The sequence below is a fragment of the Gopherus evgoodei genome, chromosome 16 (assembly GCF_007399415.2).
Source record: "Gopherus evgoodei ecotype Sinaloan lineage chromosome 16, rGopEvg1_v1.p, whole genome shotgun sequence".
NCBI classification, from domain to species: domain Eukaryota; kingdom Metazoa; phylum Chordata; order Testudines; family Testudinidae; genus Gopherus; species Gopherus evgoodei.
This window is the reverse complement of record NC_044337.1, coordinates 17,183,357-17,199,611: the sequence shown is the minus strand read 5'-3', so window position 1 is coordinate 17,199,611 and position 16,255 is coordinate 17,183,357. Positions and strand designations below refer to the sequence as shown.

At 49.2% G+C, this 16,255-nt stretch overlaps 1 protein-coding gene across 7 annotated transcripts in view; it reads right to left on the bottom strand.

Moving 5' to 3' along the window:
- The window catches only part of CACFD1 (calcium channel flower domain containing 1), a 25,289-nt gene extending 9,034 nt beyond the window's left edge, over positions 1–16,255 (bottom strand). For 3 of the 7 annotated variants that reach the window (XR_003996735.1, XR_003996734.1, XR_003996736.1), the window contains exons 1-5: positions 15,896–16,255; positions 9,253–9,325; positions 8,104–8,229; positions 5,765–5,872; positions 3,295–3,962 (exon numbers count right to left, since the gene is read on the bottom strand). Coding sequence is in view for 1 of the 7 variants with exons in the window: in XM_030535313.1 (XP_030391173.1) it covers positions 3,869–3,962; positions 5,765–5,872; positions 8,104–8,229; positions 9,253–9,325; positions 15,896–16,019 (525 nt within the window). In the remaining 6 variants the exon portion in view is untranslated. Of the gene's footprint in view, positions 1–1,266; positions 3,963–5,764; positions 5,873–8,103; positions 8,230–9,252; positions 9,326–15,895 lie in introns of those variants that run through there. The other 4 variants (XR_003996737.1, XR_003996739.1, XR_003996738.1 and 1 more) reach the window with 2 other exon arrangements.

Sequence of the window (16,255 nt, the reverse complement as noted above, 5' to 3'; positions counted from 1 at the left end):
AACTCAAATACCCTGGAAAGTCAATGCTCCATGTGCAGGAAGGTCCATGTACAGTAATGCGGCTCTAACACAGAGCTAGAGGCTCAAAAATGGGATCAGACCATTTATTAAACACAGTAGCATCTGGGTTGACAATTCACGTAAAGCGATGGAGGTGCTAAGATCCTAGGGAGAGGGGACTTTGAACAAAACAGCTGCTAAAGACTGAGCTGCAGGGACGTATGCATGTCTGTGAGTCTGTCTGTCTGTCCAATACACCCTGGGCTAGAGCAGGGGTTCTCAAACTGGGGGTCGGGACCCTCAGGGGGCTGGGAGGTTATTACATGGGGGGGTCACAAGCTGTCAGCCTCTGCCCCAAACCCAGCTTGCCTCCAGCATTTATAACAGTATTAAATATATTTAAAAGTGTTTTTCATTTCTAAGGGGGGGTCACACTCAGAGGCTTGTTATGTGAAAGGGGTCACCAGGACAAAAGTTTGAGAACCACTGGGCTAGAGTCTTGGCTGGTGTAAATCTGCAGAGCTCCTTTGACTTTAATGGAGTGACAGCAATTTGCACCAGATGAGGCTTGGGCCCCAATAACCTTAGAAGGCACCATCAGCTCGCTCTGCAATACACACACTAATGCCTTCCAGCAAAATGAAACCAGCAGCCTGATTTTTCTACAAGACAGGGCTCAACCCTGCTTCCACTGAGGTCAGTGAAGTTTTGCCATTGACGTCAGTGACTACAGGATCTGTGCTTGCCACAACCATATCTGAACTGGATTGTTGTTAACATGGTGTCAGCCAAACTGTGAACACAACTTAAAAAGATCATTTCACACACTGACTCTGCGGCTGGAAAGCGACAGGTCAGCTGGTTGGTAAATCCCTCTCCTGGGTGTGTAATAAACAGCACCATACCCTAAAGGCTGAAACAGTTCAGAGCATTTTCTTACAGTAGCTAGGGCTCCTCTCTTTGCCCAGAGAGACACCTGAAATTAAAAGACACATTCCCTTGAACTATGGCAAAACACTGTCCTCTGTTAAATAGTGTTTCCTTCTATGTCTAGTGAGAACAGTCCTAGCAGAAATACTTAAATACCCCAAAATAAATTATTCTTCCACTTCTCAACCAGAACAAAAAGCAACAGTGTAAAACAAAACCATAAATTCAGCGTAAACCTATGATCAGAAGACAGTGTAGGGGTCAGTGTGGAGAAAGGAGGGAACTGGACTTAGAGAATGATCCATACCTGGCAGAAAAGAATCAGACAGAGAATGCGATTAGGGCACTGTTTATGTAGAATGTTATATAGAGGAAGCGAGTTCTGTCGTCCATCCAGTACAAAACTGGTGAATGTGAATTTGATCCTACACCACAGTGTCAATGGGAGTTTCACCACTGAGCTGAACAGGAGCGGGATCAGAGCCTGTGTGCCCAAGTAGAAAGCGGGTATGATGCATATTAATTACTAAAGAGCCTTTTTCCCCCCTGCCAGGAAGATCCCAAAACTGCACCACCGAGAATCCTCAAGCCCTGCTTTAAAATGTAGCCACCTCTGGGATAGCACATGGCAGCAGTTTAACCGTGCACAGCAGCAGAGTAAAACAGGAAGTGATAACAAACAGTTGAATTCATTTGGTTACACCTGTAGGATGTGAAAGACTTCTCAAGTGTAGTGTACAGTTATAGCTTGTTAAAACCCACAAAGCTATTATGTCGCCTTTTTCTTCTGCGAGCGAAGAGCCACATTTTGCTCTCAGCTAAACCAGTGTAACTCCAGAGTCATCCGCTGAGCTCAGTGGAATTAATCTGGATTACTCAGAGCGCAGAATCTGGGCTCAAGTTCCAAGGCACCAGGTTAGAGTTAATGTTATTTTTATCTGCACTTTGTCTAGTGGCTCCAGGACAGGATGAGGCCTTTACTTTCACAGTTTAAAAGGAAATCAAATGGTCACAAAGCGTGCTATGGGAGGCAACAGCTGCAAACAGGAAGTAGTGTCTAGTTGGACGAGTCAGAGGGTCCATTCATGAGCACGGCCTCTTTAAAGTAGGAGCAACTTGGGACAGAAAAGTTAACTAGGGGAGAACAATATGAGCTGGAATGGGCTGGCAGTGTCCTTGCTGCTGGATGCAACAAATGCACCTGACTCTGTGCAAGTGCACTACAACCTGACAGACTATCCTCTCAGCGACACATGATGATAGGGCAGCGGCAGGGACACAAGAGCATTATTAGAGCAGGACACAAATTCCATGGTATAAAGTGAGTTGGTTCATCTTAGAGATTCCTAAGCAAATTTTACCGGGCGGATGCAGCGTAGAACGCTTCCCAGATCTGAGGCATCCCAACGCGGCAGGGAAAAGCTTGCCACCTGCCCACGCAGCAGCAATATGGGGGGTTGCAAGCCACCTGCTTTTTGGCATGCACCGAAATGCTAATGTCGGCGTGGGACAGAAAAAAAGGATATGTCCCACGTCCGTAGGTACTGACTCTGCATGGAGAGGCAGTAGGAGAAAGAGTACCTAAGGAGGTTTAAGATTCCAAATCAGATCTGGGCACCTGAGCAAGGGACCTTCCTTCATACCAGTTACTGTATGTCACAGTTTAAATGGACAGGACTAGCAAAATCCTGCTCAGCTCAAGGAATGTTACCCTCATTTCTGCTGAGGGAAAGAAATTCTTACTCCCCTTTTCCTCCAGTGAAAGGGTGAGTGGTAACAGGAAAATTAAAAAAAATCCCTACAGAGACAAACTGAGGAGCTGATCTGGTTCAAGGCCTCTGTGCAACGCAGGCGCTCCCTGCCCACGCAGAGGGATGTGGAGGTTGCGCTCTACACATGTTAGGACCTGATCCAAAATCCATCCAAGATTGTGGGAGTCTTTCCATTAACTTCTGTGGGCTTCCAATCAGGTCTCTGGAGGGTTTGTTATTGTCTTAAGTTACTTTTGTGCTGTCAAAGGTGTTTTGCTACATGGCAGTAATTCCTGACCTAACTGCCCCTAATCTAAAACCCTAAAATAAAGCAACACCAAGGATCAATTAGTTCCTAACACAATCCATCCAGCCATCAGCACTACTGTATATCATTAAACCTTAGATTAGCATAGTACACCCTTAAAAATCCATACCACAGAGCACCACTGAAGACTTGTAATGCACAAAAAGCCAGACTTTTTGCAAGGGCCAATGGGCAACCTCCCAATCACTTCAGTAGGACCAGCAACTGGCCCCATAGTGCACCTTGGAAATGGGGGAATGCATCTCAGCTGGGATGGTAAGAGCTTGCCCAGGGTTCCCAATTCACCTTCCAGAAGCCAGGTATCCAGAACGCAGGGCTCCTGGTACGTCTTCCATCTCTTCTCAGCCAATGCCCAGATTAGCCTGCAAGTGAAATTATGGCCAGCAAAAACCCCACTGTACATCTCGATCCCCCGTGGTGAACTAGGGACCTTGCTGAGGAATGCACACATCCTATCAGCTTTGCTAAGCAGCACTTGGAGAGTCAGCTGAGATTTAAGTCACACACACCTGGTGGCAAAAAGGGATTTTCAGATCTTTGGTTCTGGGTATAACCTGGGCTGGGCAGGGCAGCTAATCACACAAGAGGTTTCTTCCCAGTGAAACCTGCGTCTTCCAGCTGCAATGTGCAATACTCACAGACTGAGACGCCTCCATGTGAGGCTCTTTCGAGGTTATTTTGGAGAGCAAAGTGTCATCTCTTGCCCCTTAGAATTCTAGTTGCTGCAGTGTTTGGAAAGTTCACCGAGGAGCTGATAGAAGAGTGATCAGATTCGTGTCAGAATGGATTGCCACTGTGTTTTTAAAGTCTCAGTGCCGGCAGGACGTGGTTCCGCAGGAGCGTGACCCAGGAGAGAATTCTACAGTGCCTGCCCCTCCAGAGTCCCTGTTAGCTTCTCCTCATCCGCTTGCTTCTGCTGTTGCTGGATTCTTGCATAGGAAATGGCATCCCCTCTGCAGAGAGAAGGGACAGCATTAGAACTTAAGCTATTCAGGGGCAAGGCTGTCCTCTGTGTGTGTGTGCAGCACCGAGCACAAGGCAGCCCTGATCCAGAGTGGGGCCTCTTGGTGCTACTAGAATCCAAAGAGTAAATAATAACTACGGTGAAAAACTCAACAGTCAACAAGGTACGACAGGCAGGTGAGGAGGATTGGGAATGAAAGGAATCACCCGCTACTGACTTCTCAGGCACCTGAGCCTGCTCCCACTGGAATCAGTGGGTGTTTTACTATTGACCTGATCAGTTGCAGAATCTAACCCCATCTGAACAGACCTGGCTTTGGGGCTGGGATTTGCCGTCATCTCAGCTAGGGCGATTTAGCTCCACAACTGAAGTTTTGTAAACAACAAAAGGCAAAGGTTTACAGAGCCTGGGCCCCTGAGAACTGCTCTCGGCCATGATTTTCATTTAATGCCAGTGAAAAACGTGTTTTCTTGCTCTCCAGCAGCATTTGCAGCCCAAATGCCGGCTTAGCACACAAGCACTAGAAAATGAAACTAACCAGAAATGTTAAAGTGAAGCTGACGGGAATTTCCTTTGGGTTGCAGAAAGCAACTAATAGCATAAAAGAAAATCAGAGGGGCAAAATTCTACTTTAATCATATAAAGCATGGTGAGTATTACAGGCAAGGAGATTTCTAAACACACCCACAAGATTCCAAACCCGAAAGGGTCCCTTTAAAAACTTGCTGACATGTGCTGGGAAAATTCTTTATTGGTATGTTGCAAGCTTCCACAGTGTGAGTTTATGGCTGTAACGGGGATCTCCACCCCACAAGAGGCCTGAGCAGGTTAAAAAGGGCCCATTAACTTTATAGGCTGCACCTGGAGGAGAGCCAGGGCTGGATAAAGGCTAGCTGAAGATGAAGCCCAGCTGGGCTTGTACAAAGCCAGGAAGTTGAGCGCAAGAGGAGGCCGCAGGGAGCAGCTGTGCAGTCGCTCCCTACAGAGAAAGGGAGCTGTCTAGGGATGAGGCATCGTCATAGGGGGAAAGTAAGTCTTGGAATCCCACCCTGGACTCCAGAGACTGGCCAGGAGCCACAGGGAGCATAGGAAGCTCAAGCTGGCAAACCCAGAGGTGGGCCCAGAGACAGAGAAGTAGCGAGGGAGGAAGGAGCTCAGGGAAACAGAAACGGTCTGAAGCTTGAGTAGAACATGGTTGCAAGACACAGCATCCCTGGGCTGGAACTCAGAGTAGCAGGTGGTTCCCTACCAGGCACTGAGCCTGGGCTTGGACCGGAAGACTACCTGACATGGTACACAGACAGCTTGTCCAGTGGGAAAGGGAGGACTAGATCGTGATCTGGCCAGAGGGCTGAGTCACGAAGAGAGAGCAACCCAAGTCCCAGAGAGAGAGAGAGGCAACAGTGCAAGCAACCTATGGAAAATGGCACCAGATGCAGCGAGAGCTGATCCCCAGCCCCAAGGAGGCACCCCAGCAGTGAACGCACCTCGTTACAAGGATGCTCTGACCCTGGCTCTCCTAGTGTGCTCAGAAAGACATTAGCTTTCTTAAAATATGCTCTCCGTGAAGCACTCCTAGCCCCCAAGTCCTGCCACACAAACTGTTTGCATGAACCTCGACTGCTGCAGGTATAATTAAATACCACCCACGCAGGGCCCAGTCTCGCCACACTGACTGCCTGGCGTCCCGGCAGCCCCGTTGAAGCCAAATGACTCTGCTGTAGAGAGTCAGGGTTGCAGGGCCAGCCTCACCCCGGTACTGTATGTGAAATAAAGCGCTTGCTCCCTTACTTTTTGCCAAGCGCTGACAAGCCGTACAGCACTCCTGTTGCAAAAGCGATAGCATTTCCCAGTAACGTGGTCAGCGTCAGACTGAGTATGACTGGAAACACGGCCATCCTGGGGGAGAGAGACAGTGTCAGCCATGAAACAATCCCCACGGGGCTCCCCTCTCCGCCTGTGTTGGAAATTACTTCCCTAGTAGGTTTACTAAGAGTTCCCATGACTCAGTTTGCACACAAGCGTTTCTTTATTAGTTCAAAGGCCGCTTGGTGTTAATTTCACCCACAACGTCAGTGCACGCTTGTCTTCTATATCCCGACAGCAATACAGCTACTAGCACTGCCCAAAATACTTACATCAGACCCAGACCCGGGAGGCTCCTGCCCATCCTGGTATAACTCCAAAGGGGGAAGGAGAAAGGTCTGACAAGCAAACTTCGGAAAGCCTGTCTTTCTCTACGCTATAGCAAACAAGTGAAGTACTGCCGGTTGTTGGATCTTCGCCAAAGACAGGATGAGGGCTACACCCTGCACGTGATTTCCAATGAATCATGCTTTCTCTAGTTCCCAAGCCTTACATAAGATAGAGCTGGTATTTTCAGGTTCACGACACCTTTAACCCAGACAAGTCTTCTTTCTGATTTATTCTCTTATTCATGCTTTAAGCCTATGGCTCACACGAACATTCAAACTCAGACCCTTAATTAGGGGTCGACCAAATCCGCAGCCGTGAAAATCATGTCATGGACTGTGAAATCTGGTCTCCAGCTGCTCAGCTGTGAAGGCAGAGCAGCAAGCCACGGCTGCTGCCCGGCACCCAGCTCTGAAGGTAGTACTACCCGCAGGGAGCAGTGGAAAAATGAGGGTGGCATTACCACAACCCCCTCATAGGCTTGTGACCCCCATCTGGGCCCAGGCCCTAGTTTGAGAAACGCTGTGAAGAAATAACACTCTTTTTTGAGTAACATCTCCACGAAATTTGCTATTTATGCCATGAACAACCCATGAAAACTGTGATTTCTCTGCGATTTGAGTAGACCACTACCCAATGCAGGCTCCTGTTCCTACCAGCTGGAAGTGGCTGCACTCTTCCATTCCCCTGGAAGCAATGCACGTGCTCTCTGTGACACCCTGGGCTGACCTCTCTGCTAAGGGCCAGATTCTGCCTTGATTCCTGCTCTCACAGGTGTTGTGGAAAATTGACCACATGGCTGATTTTGGATCAGACAGCCTGAGGCTCCTTTATTGATCAATCAAACATGCATGGATGGAGGAGTCAGCCAAGGCAGCCGAACCCCCCCGACAGATAAAATGCGAGAGCCTATATAGAATAAAACCACAAAAATGATATATACTTCCTTACAGTTTTACATCCACATAAGGAATAAAGCAAAGCAAGCCCTTTCTGTTTTTCCTTACGTTTGCCCTTTGCGGTTTCTTGCTCTGTCACCTGGCAGTTATTAATCATAAGCTGTTACAAAAGATTAATTCTACTTCTATAATTTCTACAGTTACTTCTGCTTTTATAATTTCTGTCTACCCTTCTCCTTTAACCCCTTCCCCGCCACACACACACACCCCTTTCCTCCTTCCTCCAGGCCACACATACAGTTCACCTGACCATACATACAGTTCACCTGACCAAAGTTTAGGCCTTAGGCCATTTTCCTCCGCACAGGATTGGGCAGAACCTTGGCTTCTCCACCCACAGGCCAGCCAGTGCAGCTGGGCTGGCACAGGGTGGGCAGTGATCAGCTGCTGCTCAGACTATTTGCTCCTGGAAGCAAGGCAGAAATCGAGAGCACAGTCCCATCCCTGGGCTGGCACGGCTATGCAGTGCCCCTTCCTCAGGCACAGACCGAAAAGGTTCACAGACTGAAAAGCTTAAGGGCCTGATTATGACCTCCCTGAGACTGGTGTAATTTCAAATCCTCCAGGGCAGGGATAGTCTATTTCCTGGTTCTGTCCAGCACCCAGCACAATAGGGATAATGGCTCTGGCTAGCCACCCAAGTCCAAGCCTGCCTGACCCCCTGGGTCCGATCTCAGGTGGCTAGTCTGAGCCGAGGCAGGGTGGCAATCTCTACACTGCTCTTCTTAGCGCGTTAGTTCAAGTGAAGCTAGCATGAGTCTGTCTGTCTGGGCTGGGAGGGTGCTTCCAGGTGCAGTGTGGATGTAACCCCTGGCATTCAAGGCCGAAAGGGACCACCAGATCCTCTCGTCCGTATATCACAGGCCACCAAACCCACAAATCAGGGTCAAAGCCCACTACACCACCCATCCAACCCCTCTGCCAGCCTCCCCCTGCCCCCTCTCAGGCCCACAACTGGAGCCAGCCATCAGTCCTCACCCACAGTAGAAGGCAGCTTTTTGCCAGGGCCGCAGCTTATCCGCCCGCGCAGACACGGCGTTTGCAAATTCGATAAACTGGCAGCAGAATGGAGCCTCGCACAGGAACAGGATAAAGGCATTTAACCTTCAAAACAAAGCAAAAGAGAGTTAACGGATCAGCAGGCTCCGGAGAGGGAACTCGATTCTCACGGTCGGGGTCCCAGTCACACCTCTGCCGATGATCCAAACAGCTCCGATTCTTAACAGTCAGAGAGATTTTATTACATGGGGCCAGATTCTGCCTCCTCCCCCCCTCCAGTGGCCAACAGTCCATTTGAACTGGACATGTGGGACTCCCCCTTTCAGACAGGGACCCCCAGGGTGGCATGGAGCCAGTGTAGTGCGCTCCAGCAATCCTGAGACAGGGGAATGACCCTGATGAACCAAGCCAGGCAGGGCAAGTGAGAGATGCTGCCTCCTCTCAGTTACATGGAGCCTGAGCCTAGCACAACCGAGGATCCTGCCCTGAAAGCCTACCTCAGCAGCGACATAAATGGGGGCATAAGTTACACGTAGAGTGTAGGTTGGTCCAAACTGGGTGAAAATGCCCAGTCCACACACACTTGACCTTACACTCTCCTGTTAATCTCCTGCTGCACATCCCCTACACTGCTTTACTGCCTGCTCCCCACGTATCACTTGGGCAGTTTAGGTCACCACGGCAGCTACTTCAAGCCATATCTGGCCCAAAGCTTTGCTGGGTAAATCCTTAGTGATCCCCAGGATTTGTGCACGAGCTTTGTGGCAGCAGACGTAGACTCCTATATGACATCCGCAGCCAGTGGGGCTTCATGAAGGGACCCCCGCGCATTTGCATGCAGAATGCCCCGTTTTATTCTGGATCAGAGTCTCCTGATAATTGCAGATGGCAAGATTGGGGAAGATCAGTACAGTAGGCTAAACCAGCTGCCTTGCACAGCGGGGGCGAGACCCTCACAACACAGGAGACAGACAGTGATCTCTTGCAGCGGTAGGTGGCCATTACAAAATGCAAGCGCCAAGTTATTTGCCCACAAAGCGCAGCTCTATCGCCTGCCGCTGCTAAATGGTGATTCCAAAGTCGAGACCAGCAGTGCAGGGGCAAAGAGGGAAGAACATGCATACTTACATCATCCACACCCCAGCCGCTATGTTCAGGGGGTTGATGGTCACGCAGTTCCAAAGGCCGGCAAGTGCACAGGCTTAAAAGCAAAGAGATTGATTTTAATTCATGTGAAAAATAAACCACAACACACATAGGGGTGGCAGCGTGATCTAGTGGACAGGGCACTGGCTTGGCAGGTAGGAGATCTGGGTTTGAATCCTGGCTCTGCCACTGACAAGCTGTGTGACCTTCAGCAAGTCTCTGCTCCTGTGCTTTCCCTCTTCAGCCTGTATTAAACTCTTCAGGTCAGGGATTAGCTCTCATTACTTGTATGTACAGCACCTAGCATAATAGGGCCCTGATTTCAGTTGTCACCTGCAGTCACTACTATGATATGTATAACAACTACATAGCCCAATCTACACTGAAGGGGAGAGATAATGGACAGAATGATTAGGATTTAGGAGATAGGTTCTACTCCCAATTTGGCTAAAAGAAGAGCATGGGATGCCTTGGCTCAGGAGGCTTGTGTTTCTACAGGCATTCAGGGTTATACAGAACCCCAGTGTGTTTGCTTTCAAATTAAATCATTTTAAGGGAGCCTCTGTTTTTATTTGCTGAAGAATTTCAAGTCACGTGTAACTGGCCCTGAGGTACACAACGAGCTACCTGCCGGCAGCACGGCCTTCCAACGGCAGCATCTTTTGCACTAGTAAACAGTGAAACTAAAAAATAGCTGCAATCTGCAGCAAACCGAAGGCAGAAACAAGAACTGACAAATGGGCCAAATTCTTCTCTCATCTACAGCACTGTAAATTCAGAATGACTCCTCTGGAGTCGTAGGGACTTATCCAAAGATACTCTGGGCAGACATAGGTGGAACCCAGAGCAGAAACTGGCCTTCTTTCTGCAGATATGGAAGCAGTGGTTTGACAAAGCAAGCCCTAAAATAACCCACGAGGCCCTGAGTATGTAATGCAAGAAAGGGAACCAGCCAGCAGTTTGTGAGCCTGGAGTGCATGCATTTACCTACCAGCTCATTAAACTTGCAAAATGTCACCTGAATTCGATACAGCCAGTCTCCTCAATTAACAATAAGAGGCTACCTTTATGCCCAGGGTAACCAGAGCTCAGGTGTGGAGGAGGGGCTGCATGGCCTGCGTGTATGACGGAGCCAGCGGCTGGCTCAATAAGAAATAACAACACTAAACAAAACTCCAGCTAAAATAGGGTCTCTAAAGGTTAGTATAGAGGCTGCTGGGTTTTTTAACCCATGCAATGCAAATGGCTGGTGTCTCTGCGACCTACTCAGGGTTAAGGATTTCCATAGATGAGAGTCTACATGGGTCATTGCCCTGACTATGGTGTGTCTTGTGTGATTGTACCTCATCTTAGAAAACAGAAAGCAACGTGGGGGAGTTTTTAAAGCAATCATTAATGAACCCTCAAAACCCAGTATAATTAGCACCTTCCACATATGGGGAAACTGAGGCACAGGGTGGTAAAGTGACTTGCCCAAACTCATCCAGTGAGTCAGTATCACAGTGAGAACTCAGAACTTCCTGTGCTCGGCCACTGGAGTCCACCTTTTGGGAAACACTAAACAGTACAATTTTCTAAAAAGGTTCACCAGAGGTATTTCAAGGAGACTAACGCATTCCAAAGATAATGAAGACTCAGTGCAAGAGGTCAGCCGGAAAGAAGAAAAGACAAAGGAGAAATAATAATAACTCTTAGCTAGGGCTGCTTTACAACAGAGGTATCATTAGCCCCATTTCACAGATGGGGAAACTGAGGCACAAAGTGGCAGAGTGACTTCCCCAAGGTCACCCAACAAACCAGTGGCAGAGCCAGGTCCAGCACCCAGGTCTTCTGAGGCTCAGTCCAGTGCCCTACCCCCTAAGGATACATGCACTAACAGGAAATGGAACCAGCCTGCAGGGTTCAGGAGATTCCTTATTCAATTCTTCCTACACTATCCGCTGGTGAGGCCTGCGTGCGCTCCCACTGGAACCAGAGCTCCAGGCAGGGCTAGTAGGACCAGCTGCTGGCACAAAGACAGGGCTTAGAAAGCTCTACTGCTTGTCCTTGATATATCTTAGCAGATAAAAGCATCAGCTTGTTAGCAGGGGAGGTGAGCAAACAGTTAAACCCAGGGCTTTGGGCACTCACGCTGCCCATAAGAAAGCGCATGATTATCATGAGTAGGAACCACTTAAGAGTCACACAGCAGCTGTCATCCGAAAGCACTTTCAGACCGACAGACCAGTTATATACAGGGATCACTTCACCCACCACAGAAACACAACCTCCTCTGGGGTGGAACACAGCAGCTGATATTCACCACTCACAACAACACTACACAATAGTGTAGAAAATTTAGAAAGATCACACATTCAGCTGAAACCATAGAGAGAACTTCGAGGGCAGAATGCTATAATCCAAGCACAAATTTGGCCTACACACCAGGGTTAATAACTTCTTGGAATACATTTAAAAAAAACAATTATGATTTGAGAGTTCTTGTTATGAGGACCCACACACAAAACAAACCTGAGTGCAGAATGCCTCTGTACGACTCTCAGCTAAGCAAGAGATTGTTTTGACCCTCAGTGTACCAACAGTAGTGACCAAACCATTCTCTCACTCTTATCGACGCCTTCCTTAGTAGCCAAAAGGGAACAAACAACTGTCAGTCGAGATTTCTTTTCCAGTTCAAGGCCATGGGAGCTTTTCAATTATGAAAACATCTGCTGGGATTTGTGGTGTGGAAGAAGGACAGGTCTGGTGCTTAGTCAATTAAGTAATTTGCTGAATTACAAAGGAGAACACAGCAAACATGGAGCTAAAATGAACTCTCAGCAAAAGAATTCACTCCTCTATAATTCATAGAATCATAGGACTGGAAGGGGCTTGCACTCATGGCAGGACTAAGCATTATCTAGACCATCCCTGGCAGGTGTTTGTCTAACTTACTCTTAAAAATCTCCAATGATGGAGATTCCCCAACCTCCCTAGGCAATTTATTCTAGTGCGTAACCACCCTGACAGTTAAGAAGTTTTTCCTAATGTCCGAACTAAACCTCCCTTGCTGCAATGTAAGCCTGTTGCTTCTTGTCCTATCCTCAGAAGTTAAGGAGAACAATTTTTCCCCTCCTCCTTGTAACAACTGTTTCTGTACTTGAAAACTGTTATCATGTCCCCTCTCAGTCTTCTCTTCTCCAGACTAAACAAACCCATTTTTTTCAATTTTCCCTCCTAGGTCATGTTTTCTAGACCTTTAATCATTTTTGTTGCTCTTCTCTGGACTTTCTCCAATTTGTCCACATCTTTCTTGAGCCCCAGTCACCTGCTCCAACCACTATATAGTTCTGTCTCTAATACATTTTGGGCCAAGTTCAGGTATCAGCAGTCACAGCTCCACTGGGGCTGCATCACCATATGCTAGCATTTGAAACCATTACAAGACAAACTCCTTTTGTATTTGAATGAATCTGGCATTTTATGAATAAACTCTCTCTCTCTTTAGCAGTCTGGATACAATCAGCTAAAATATGAATAAATTGGTTCCATTTCTTAGTGACCCACAAAGGCTAGAGATACATTCCAGAGTCCTGTAGCAAATTGTGTTGTCTCCTTGCACTCTGGGAATCTGCCTCCTGTTATTTTGCTTCCCTGATATGAAGTTCTTTGAAAAGACATCGTTGTTAGTATGTGGGATTCAGAGAATTGTCCCTTCTGTTACCTGCCATTAACTTTTGCCTCCACTTGCCCAAGAGTTGCTCAGCATCTTTTTTCCCTGCTTGGCTGTAGCGGGGCAGTTACCCTGCTCCTGGAAACCAAGGGTTAATGTACGCTGAATGGGGAAGTGGCCATAGCTGAGGCCACACCTAATCAGGCCATAGGCCCTGATAAGAAGGGCTAAGGGAGGCGCTGGGTCAGAGTCTCACTCCAGCCCTGCAGTGAGAAGCATAGGCACCAACGCTGTGGGTGCTCAATTGGTGGGTGCTCTGCATCCACCAGCAGCTCCCTGCCCTGCCCCCCAGCTCACCTCCGCCTCCTCCTCTGAGTGCGCCGCTGAGTCCTGCTTCTCCCCCCTCCCTCCCAGCACTTGTGCTGCGAAACAACTGTTTCACTGGCAAGCAGTGGAAGGGAGGAGGAGGAGGAGGAAGGCGGCGCGCTCGGGGAAGAGGAGGGGCGGGGATTTGGGGAGGGGTCCAATGGGGGCAGGGCTGGGGGCGAGCACCCACCGGTGCCAAGGAAAGTTGGCGCCTCTGGTGAGAAGAGCCTAGCTGCCTGGGATCAGAGGGTACCTCAAGCAGAGCAGTGCTGGGGAAGGACAAGGGGAGCTGGGGAGCACTAGCCTGGCAACTCCCCAGGCTGAGACCTTGTCTACGGTCTCAAGAGGTACCGGGCTGAAGAGGTGCAGCACGGGGACAGGCAGAGGCAGCTGGTCCTACCCCCTTGCCAGTGATGAGTGGCTATTACAGACTGCAGTTTGCCCCAGAAAAAGGGGGCTGGATGATGACTGGCAGTAGCCACTGAGGCAAGGTGGGTATAGAGGGTTGAGGATTCCCCTGGGAGGGGAGACCCGGGGCGGGGGGTACTGCTGTGGGCAGAATCCCAAGGTAAAGAGCACTGGGGTCCAGGAGCATGGGGGCCTGAGGCAGGTGAGATACTGGCCAGCAGGGGGCGCTCTGAGAGCTAAAGTGAGCTAATTCCCAGACGGACCAGCAGGAGGTGCTACACTGGTGAGTCAGCGCTGTTACACCGGCAAAATCACAAGGAGAAGAAACTATCAGGTGTATACATTGATTTTCCGGCCTTCCTGGTTTGTTTGCAATACTGTAACTGATCACAAGAGGCTGACCGCAACTCTTGCCAAATCTGATGTTTGTCGGACAGCCCCAGCACCTGGAATCATGTGAATAGGTGAGACTCTCGGCTTTCATGTTTTTAAACCGAGTACATTTTGAGCGCTCCTGGTTGCAGAGAAAAGTTGGAAACATGACCTGAGTGTGCCCTAAATGCTCAGAAGCCAAAGAAAAAGAACCCAAATGTCTTATTTTCCCCAATCTCATGACTTTTAAAGCACACTGGTGATTTTTTAAGGCTTGGAGTTGGCAATGCTGTCCGTGGCATATAACAGCTGTCCCCTTCAGCTCTGCACCCTCAGCCCAGAGCATTTCTGGGGCCCCCAACCATCCTTTGCTAAAACCCCAGCTCGCCAAGGACTGTATGCTGCACTGAAATGACTGAGGCTGGAGTGGAAGCCTCCAGGTAGCGCTGGTAGCACTCACCACCTGTGAAGTAGATTCCTCCCTCCCAGCCCTGGGGAGACTCTTCAGCAAATTTCCTGACTGTATGCAAGGTACAGAGGGCCTTGCAAGAAGCACTGTGCATTGAGGTGAATTTCACCCAGGAGGAGCAACTCTGTTACATCCTTTCGCCACACCAGAAATGCAGCTGCCAACAGCTGTGCAGCGTGTTCTGAAGCCCCAGCCCGGCACACCCTCAGGTTAACAAACACATTCTACCCAGGCAAACAAAAGGAACTGTAGCAAACTTGCCGCCCACTCCAACTCCGGAACAAGAGCCAACCGAGGAGGTGGAGACAGAGGAAGGGAATGGTGCAACGTTACAGCACACACTGAACAAATCAAAAGTGAACGTCTTTCTAAGAGACATGCCCTCAGGTCCCCAGAAGTGATGGGCTTGGTGCAGGAACAGGCACCCGGTGGCATTCTCCGGCCTGTGCTATGCAGGAGGCCAGACGCGGTGATTGTAAACAGTCCCTTCTGGCTTTAAGATCTATTCCTCTTGTCAAACCATGGAGCAGCACAACCCAGTATGACCCAATGGTCCCTGGTGGAACTGCCTTGACTCTTTCCAAGGGAGATTGTTAATTTCAGGCGCAAGTAATTAACAAGCCAGCACAGCTCTCTTGCTTTGTGCCATCTCCCTTTTGTTTGTTTCAAAGATAAAATCCCTTATTTATTTATTTATTTTTAAAAGGCTCAATATTATCCTTTTGGGGTTTCTATTCAGGGGTTAGTAATAACAGAAGCAAACACATACACACAAAATCACTGTGCAACCAGGAGATCAGCAAGGAAAAGAAAAAGTGGAAACACAGAAGCATCAAATGGTCAGTAACAACAATGAACCAACCCCCAAGCCTGCAAACAGCACGCGGATTGCTTTGCCCGTGCTGAGCCCCATTAAAGTCCAAGTGCCATCCCTCTGCCTGCTACACATTGCAGGATCGGGACCTCACACCCGGCCTGCTTCCGTTGCCTCCCAGGAGCATTCCACCTACAGAGGAAACGTCACAATTTGGCAAAAGAGTAATAATTTATATGTAGAATGACGTTCCTGCCCCAAGAACCAAAGTGCTTCCCAATGAGGCCCAGTCGGGTTAAACAATCAAAGCACACACAACGCAGGCTCCAGTTAAAATCACTCTGATTCCCGCACCTAGACAATGTGCTTCTGGATCTTTGTCTGGCTGTGATTAGACAGACAGATAATTGCTGCTAGGACCTAAGCACTCTTTCATCGCCAGTCACTGGCAGGCGGGCACAGAGCAGCATCGCTGACCCAGGACGGCCCATCCCTGGAGGTTATTCCAGGGGCATCCGGCAAGCAGGACCTTAGGGCTACTTACACACGCCCCCGATGACACCGGCGATCCTGCACAGCCACTTGTACCACCAAGTCATGCCATCGTCCGCCGAAGAGGCAGCTGGGGCAGGGGCTGCTTGTTGGAACTGATCCTCTTGGGAGCTCATTGTGTGCCCCTTCCGCAGGGGCTGGGGCAGCCCTCTCTTTGCACCTGAGCCACAACAGAAGGGGACACCCCCCCACACACACACACCCCCAGAAGAGTCAGTGACAGCTCCTCACACCCGTTCTGCGGTGGGGCCCCTCACCACCGCCCCAGGGACCTGGCCTGGCCCCTGACAGCTGCTCTGCTCTTGCTGACAATGGAGAGCCTCTGTCCCCAGCAGCAGCACAGCTTCCACGT